This window comes from Pocillopora damicornis, chromosome 9 (assembly GCF_964200805.1).
Source record: "Pocillopora damicornis chromosome 9, jaPocDami1.2, whole genome shotgun sequence".
Classification (NCBI taxonomy): Eukaryota; Metazoa; Cnidaria; class Anthozoa; order Scleractinia; family Pocilloporidae; genus Pocillopora; species Pocillopora damicornis.
The window spans coordinates 22,906,137-22,913,636 of record NC_142678.1 but is presented as its reverse complement, the minus strand read 5'-3'; the positions used below and the strand labels follow the sequence as shown (position 1 = coordinate 22,913,636).

Here is a 7,500-nt window from a genome sequence, read left to right as displayed (position 1 = left end):
TCACGTACTTGTTACAATTCGCGTGCGTTAAATAAAATAGCTGCTGCGGCGATTCAGTTCGTAGTGTTAGCCAAAGACTATGAAAAAAGCGAATTCACTGCACATTACTTTGTAGTAAAAAATCACAAAATCAGAAGAATATCAAGGGATGATGCAATCATGAGCAAGCTCACACCATATTTAGAATCGCTTAAAGGGTCGTCTTGAATTGCTCTTAGCCAATGAAATTACTGGATCCAAATTCTATTGTGCATTTTGCTGCGCTCTGACAAATTTACTCATCTCATAACTTTGGAGTAATTAGCCTCTCCGCATGAAGCCGGCTCTCAAGTTTGATAGAATGTCAAAAATTTGTAATGGTATTACCTTACTACTGTAACACTCACTCAATGAACACTCAGAAAATACCAGTTCATTTTAAACCAGTGGTAATATATTGCAAACTCTTAACAATTTAGGTCTTACAAAAATCAAGAATCATTTATGTACTGAAGCGTTTTTATTGCGATCCATTTCTATCATAGCGTTCACATTGTCCGCAAACAGTTCAAGTTTATTATGGGTAGATTTTTAAGTACAACCTCCATTTTGATTTTCTCCTATATGCTTTGGTTTCATGCCAGATATGAAAATATCATGAAAAATGTATCTGCCTCTTCACGACACGAAATGTTGGAGACTAGACACTTTACCCATTCCGAAATCTGGGCTTTTCCGAGGCCTTCAGAACAGATTTTTTTAATCAACAGACCGTTGCGAGCCCCTAGGAAATTATCCTGAGTCTATATCATCGAAATGAGAATCAAAAAAGTAAAAATATCTTTTTATCAAATGTCTTCATTTTATTTAGAAATTATCATAACTCATATCACAAAACAACCAAAATTTCCACGCTGTCGGTTTCTTAGCATGTTTCGCCGTTCACCCTCCATCATACCGCGGGTTCACTGCAAGTTGAAAAGAATGACAGGGCAGCTATTAGAAACACATGGGCATTATCGGTTAGAATAATTTCATTAACATGCTAAAATACTTAGAATTCATGCATTCATTGATCCATTCATGGAGTGCTCTTTTTTTACGACGTACCAAAGCTTGAAAATTGTTTTTCAAAGAACCTTTAGCAGGGAGATTGGTAAGGCTCGTGTAAGATCAGAGCTCGTTACTTTTATTTATTAGAGAGTTATCTCTATAAAATCTCGAAAGGACTTATTAATAGTAAGATCCCCGATTGGAAAGGGTTTCATGTCAGTTAAAGAACTCACACTTCCACACATCATTTGGGTTGTCACTATTCGTTAATCATGGCTAGGAGGGGGCCGGCATTCAAATTTGAGTAGGATGTCAGGGATTTCCTTTGATACTTCTCTGATTTTAAATCATATTTCATCCCAAGTTATGTTACCAGAAACACATTTAAGGTTTTCCAATCGGTTTATAGTTACGCTATTTATCTTAACACCATATACCATAACAAAAAAAAGAACTTCCAAGCGTTACGCACCACCCACGAGTGAACCAAGACTGAGCAATCTTCAGATAAAACTGGGGTGTACAGCACATAAATCGGGAATTAGGGTAAGTTTTCATAAACGTGCAAAGTTTTCTCTCTACCTTTTTTTTTTTTAATAAACACCAGCACCCTCTTAGCCATGATTAACTACCATTCCCATATTTACATGAATGTTTTAACTGCTAAAGGTCTTTACCTTGTAAGTGACCTCTTTTCTAGGTCGTCTCTTTGGTATTACTTCCCGTGGAGTAAGGGAATCTTTCAATGAATCCATTTCTCCTGCAAATGATAAATAGCAATCCCGTTAATGGCAACTTCACTTCGGATTTCCTCTCTTTTTCAATTCAGATCTGAATTAGAAAAAAAAAACCTTAACACGGACACATGCAATTCAGTGTACTATAATATGTACTGTTGGTCGAGACCAGAGGCTCAATTTGATAAATTAAAAGTGTCCCCTTCATTAAAACAAAGTTCAACCATCTAGATTCACAACAACACGACCGGAATGTCATTGGAGCTTATCTATATTTAGGTTTCTCAACTGTTTATATTTGATAGCAGATTAAGGGACACTTCAGTGATACTTCAAGAGATTAGTAATGCGGAGGTCGAGGAAAAGGATAAGATCACACTCATGATAAAGATCTTGTATCTCATTATTTAGCTTTCTCGGATGTATCAAAAGACAGCTCATTGGAGCTGAGGAAAAAATACTTCCACATCACCTCAAATCATGGTGTAGGCTTAGCTTACACAACCGACGGGAAAGATAAAAGAGCCTTACTTTTTCGACGTTTTCCTTTAGGCCTCATATATTCAGCTTCTGCTGAAAGACACATAAGAAAAAAAATCAGTTTTTAATTTTGCTGCTCATACCCTCTACCTTTATTTATTATTATTATTTTTACATTATATTATTTTTAGAAAAAAATTTTCTCATATCCTCAAACCGCAAAGAAAGCTACTGCTCTCTTTTCCCAAAGTTTAAGATATAAATAAGGTAACGTACCCTTCCAAAAGAGAATTTGAAACAAAAAATAATTATTGATCAATACGGCGTCACTTTTTTGGCTCATAACAGTACAGTGGATAAAAATGAAAACACTAATATTGCGCATTTCAAATAGGCAGTTATTATTGTAATTTAATGAACGTACTGCACATTCAAGCAAATCATTTTAAAATCATTTTAAAATAATTATTACCTGCAGATGACGATGCCGCAGATGAAGATGCCGCTTCTAAAATTTTAACTTCAGAATCCTGCAAAGAACATAATGGTCATCGTCTTTAGTTGCCCTCTTTCTGCACGAAATGCGCAAGAAGCATCTACAATTGCATTGTTTCTCAATTCGTATATGAGAACTGTGATTCCTCATAGGGAATTATAAAGCATATAAGTCTTTGGATTCTTTTTGGGACTTGATTTCACATTAACATAATTTTTTACCTTGATTAAGCATGTTGCATTATATGAAGGAATATATGTAGAGACCCGCTGTGTTACTTACATAAATTTCTACCGTTTCCTGTATTGCTTCATTTTGATACAGAAGAGTTTCATCATCGGCCCCTGAGTGACACAAAAAAAGAAATACGTGAAGAATTATTGAAGTCACCAAATTAATTGAAAGGCCTTAAACATTGTGATAGGTCTTACATAGCTCAAATAAATTATCCATGTGACATTTTGTATGTTAAATATTTAGTAGCCTTCTTCGGAATCTTTTGCCGATATGCACATAGGTTGATGATTAGCCATCGACTGAATTCTCTTGCCTGCAATTGCTCTTGCTCTTGTCGACAATTTAAACAAAAATAATTTTTGATCAGGAAAGTGTCGCTCTTTCAGCCCATTAACAGTACAGTAAATTAAAATGCAGACTGTTGTTGCATTTCAAATAAGCAATTATTATGGCCTTAGTTTTACGAACAGACTGCACTTTCGAGCAAATCATTATAAAATAATTTTTACCCGCAGATGAAGATGCTGTTGCTAAAATTTCAACTTCAGATTCCTGCAATGAACAAAGTGGTCAACGTCTTTGGTTATCACCTTCATGCATGAAATGCCCAAGCTATCATCTACGATTGTATTTTTTCTCAATCTGTGCATAGAAACTGTGATTCCCTGTTATGAAATACTATACGGCACACATATCTCTATATATATTAACAAAATTTTTTTGCCTTAATTCAAAGCATGTTGCATTTATGAGCTTTTCACTCAAATTCTGATTAATCTTGTGTTGCGAATCGGACTTGATATCAAGGATCCACTCCCTATTTAACCTCAGCAATATATATGGAGAACTGCTGTGTTACTTACATTAATTTCTGCCATTTCTTGTCCTGCTTCATTTTGATTCGAAGGAGCTTCATCGTCGGCCCCTGAGTGACAGAAAAAAGAGACGCGTCAAGAACTATTGAAGTCGCCACTTCAATGGCAAGACCTTTAACATTATGATAGGTTTTGCATAGCTCACATAAATTATAAAACCATCTACCTTCTTTGTCTAAAATATCCAGTAGCCTTTGAGGAATTTTCCGTCTGCTGATGTGCACACAGGTCGATGATGAGCCATCAATCCGCATGCTCTTGCCTGTACATCCCACAGCTTTAGCTCGTATTGCGTGAGTCTGCAAAGCTGATACCCAAAGTATTTTTGTGGTGCCCCATGAGGCATAATGACATAACTATTTTTTGTCCTCATCATGGTTGTCCTTTGAGAGCCGCAGGGTGGACAGATAAACTGGATGATTCGAGAAACCCGCGGCTCATTTACGACCTAAATGGAAATCTTATCCTCGTCCAGGCATATTACGAGTGCAGCCTCTTATTGTCTGGGAATGAGAAGCCGCGTCACCGATACCTCTCAGCCTCTGCTGAGGTAATGTCACAATTGCCTCCACACATCGTAAGATTATTCCCCATTATTTTGCAGCAGCGGTGTGGAGTTACATTTCGCTTGTATGATTACGTAATCACAGGCATATACCAAGGACAAAATTTTTTGGAGTTGTCAGAGGGCATAGCGGCAATGAATTATCGCGCATTAATGAGAAACAATCCTGAAAACCCCAAATTTGATAATGTTTTTTGCGCGTACCCAGGAAATGATAAATTGATGGATTTATTCTTGGAGCAATTTCAAATCACGAAGGACCTATATGAAAGTGACATGAAAAAACGAGTGGCAAAAGTACTATCTTGTGACCATACCTTTAAAACTAGCAAACACGTTGGTGTTACTCGAGAGGATGATGGTAAATTTGTATGCCAATTTCAAAATGTCTTTCTTGGGTTAAATGAGAACGGAGAGGTTTTGACCTGGCGATTCACCAAATCGACTGCGTATTCTGAGATTGACGATTTAATCAAAGAACTAAAAACAAGATTCGACAGGGAAGGAGTTCCCTTGGAAATGATAATAGTGGACGACTGTTGTCATGTAAGAAATCTATACGAACGCATCTTTCCAGGAGTAAAAATTAGATTGGACTTGTTTCATGCATGCTCAAGGATAGTTCAAACTATTTCCAAAAAAGACAGTTACGGTAAGCAGTTTTCCTCTGAATTGTCTCTCATTTTACGTCGAAATGGAGACCTTGGTACAGAAAGGACAACGAGTACGCCTGGCTCAGATGAGATCGAGGCAAACCTAGAACGGTTATTGTTTTCTTGGAAGGATCGTTTGTCTAAGGAAACTCTCCATCAATTAGAATGCTTTCGCAAACACATACAAAAGGGGTGTCTTTCGGACATACCTCCTGGGTGTGGAACAGAAAAGAATGAACGTCTACACAGACATATAAATAGATCGCTCCTCTGTGGTGTCTCTAAGATTGGACCAGAACTCGCGATAGCTGTAATGAGTTGTGCATTGTTTGCCTGGAATTGCAAACGACAAATAAACAGATTGACCTCGAGAGCTAAGCCTGTTATGCCAGTTGAAATAATTAGAGAAGGTAACCTTTCATCGCCACAACAACACATGAAGCAATTTGAAATTTCTCATGCAGAGGACTTCATGAGCACACGGAGTAAAGTAAATTTTCCGGGACTCGTAGAGCGACTTAAAACCCGGAGTATCGTAGATTATATCATCCAAAGAGTTCTACATCTCCAAGATTTTATGGACGCCTTTACGGAAAGATGTAAAAACAAAACGGTAGATATCCTGGCTTTCCTTTGGTCCACCAGTTTAAAAACTGAAAAGTTTATAGAAGTAGAGAAAAAGATGAATTCTTTGGAATTAGACTTAACTGCTCAACACATGGACAATTTGATAAGGAATCTTTCGGGTTTTAACCTTGAAGTTGACAAGATCGAAAGAGATGGGAACTGTTTTTTCAGAGCAGTTGCCTCACAGCTCAATAGACACCTGAGGGAATACAAGGAACATATCGAAGGGCATTGCAATTCCCTTGGATTAGGAATTAGTGAAGCCTTCGACACACGTAGACTTAGGGAGCTGTTTGTGAAAGAAGTCTCTGATAACATTGAAGAGTACAGAGACTGGATGACAACTGGCGTTAATGGGTTAGAGGAAGTTTACAAATTTAGCCAAGACGGATTTTTCGCAAATGAAGTTGGTGATTTATGCGCGAGAGCAACAGCTAAAGTCTTGAAAATTCCAATTGTGATTATTACCGCTCTCCCTTCCACACCTACGGTGCCATTCCTACCACACGAATTCCTTACCACCACACCCATCTACATTGCATATGATCATTCTGGGCCAGGCCACTACGATGCCACAAAAGGTACTCGATAATTGTTCAATAACCTTAGGTTAAATTAGCAGTTATAAATTCTGATAATGCTACATACCTCCTCATATATCGAGGTTTGAACTGAGAATTTTTCGAGATCCTCCCGATGTCTTGGCACCCTTATAAGGTTGAAGTCTTGTACTAGTACTAAGTTGTAAATGCTTACGTTAATAAAACTGAGCCGGAAATCATTAATGGAGAAAATGATGTTTTCTTCATTTGTGCTGAAACGAATTCTGTAAATCGAGGTTATTTCAGATATAAGCAATAACTATTTACCGACGTGTAGGTGGCTAATAGTAGACATTTAACGAGCCGCGAAGCAGCTTGGAAAATATTTCTCTTTAATGGATGAAAAACGCGAGAAAAGATGACTAGTGATTCACGATTTCTTATTCACACTGTATTAGGCCACAGAGAAATTACTAAGTAAATACAGCTTTGTGTCAAAACTGAGTGATTACCTAGATTTTGTACGACTATTTTTGTTCTTTTGTATCTTGTTATTATAACAAAAGATTCACGGTGTGCATTTCATGTTTATGTTGGAAAAGGTGTAACTAATCGTACGCGAACTCGTTCATATTGGATTGCTGCAGAATAAGTACAACTTGTTACATGTTTAACTGACCACAACCAATGATAGTTCTGCATTCCCTCATTAACGGCATTCTCTCTTTCACTCTTTGTAAAAGTGTGTTATCAAAGAAATAAACACGTGATAAAGGCAATTTGTGAAATTCGAAAGAACAGGTACGTGGTTTCACAAACTTTATTTCTCACGGCCGTAGTAGACTAAGCAACTCCTTTAATTTAAAAACACCAATCTGTGAAACGAGCCCCTTTCAGGCCTCCTACTTAAATGGCATTGTGAAACTTTGGAATTACTCTTGTTCTATTGCTCCTTCTTCTAGTTTTTCGCGTCCGCTCTCCTTCCAGCTTTTCGTCAAACAAACACTTTTTGACTGCCTGAGACATTGACATTGACTAGCCCTGCACGTAGACACTAGTTAGAACTTGCTCGTGCTACAAGCTAGAGGTGTAGTTAGTACTATGTTATAAACCAAATAAAGTTGTTAAAAAAGTTGTTAATTCAAATGGCAGGAATTGAAGCAAATGCATACATCAAGGTGAATATGATTAAATAAGCACTTATAAAAGAATATCAAGTCTTTCAGTTCTCTGTCGTAGGTAAGAGGGAGTAAGAG

General features: G+C 37.3%; 2 protein-coding genes across 6 annotated transcripts; one reads left to right on the top strand and one right to left on the bottom strand.

Moving 5' to 3' along the window:
• Positions 1-821: 821 nt before the first annotated feature.
• On the bottom strand, positions 822-4,148 carry LOC149040769 (uncharacterized). 5 transcript variants are annotated; one of them, XM_089182871.1, is made up of 8 exons: positions 4,024-4,148; positions 3,846-3,907; positions 3,492-3,534; positions 3,028-3,089; positions 2,722-2,779; positions 2,301-2,342; positions 1,710-1,792; positions 822-947 (listed from the first exon to the last, which is right to left on the bottom strand). In XM_089182871.1, the coding sequence occupies exons 1-8, from the start codon at positions 4,109-4,111 to the stop codon at positions 945-947; spliced, it is 441 nt and encodes a 146-aa protein (XP_089038997.1). In that variant the 5' UTR covers positions 4,112-4,148; the 3' UTR covers positions 822-944. The 5 variants fall into 5 exon arrangements, with proteins under 5 accessions (XP_089038997.1, XP_089038999.1, XP_089038995.1 ...); XM_089182873.1 differs by having other exon boundaries at positions 2,301-2,339; XM_089182869.1 differs by lacking the exon at positions 822-947 and having other exon boundaries at positions 1,552-1,792.
• Positions 4,110-6,433, top strand: LOC149040768 (uncharacterized). Its single transcript, XM_089181612.1, has 2 exons — positions 4,110-4,121; positions 4,156-6,433. The coding sequence occupies exons 1-2, from the start codon at positions 4,110-4,112 to the stop codon at positions 6,292-6,294; spliced, it is 2,151 nt and encodes a 716-aa protein (XP_089037738.1). The 3' UTR covers positions 6,295-6,433.
• Positions 6,434-7,500: the final 1,067 nt, after the last annotated feature.

Bases quoted from the DNA above. Each gene is read 5' to 3' on its own strand.
- LOC149040769 (XM_089182869.1), bottom strand. From the start codon at position 4,111: ATGCGGATTGATGGCTCATCATCGACCTGTGTGCACATCAGCAGACGG. The intron at 3,535-3,845 runs GTAAGTAACACA...TGTTCATTGCAG, and splicing joins AAGAAATGGCAGAAATTAAT to GAATCTGAAGTTGAAATTTT. The intron at 3,090-3,491 runs GTAAAAATTATT...TGTGTCACTCAG, and splicing joins AACAGCATCTTCATCTGCGG to GGGCCGATGATGAAACTCTT.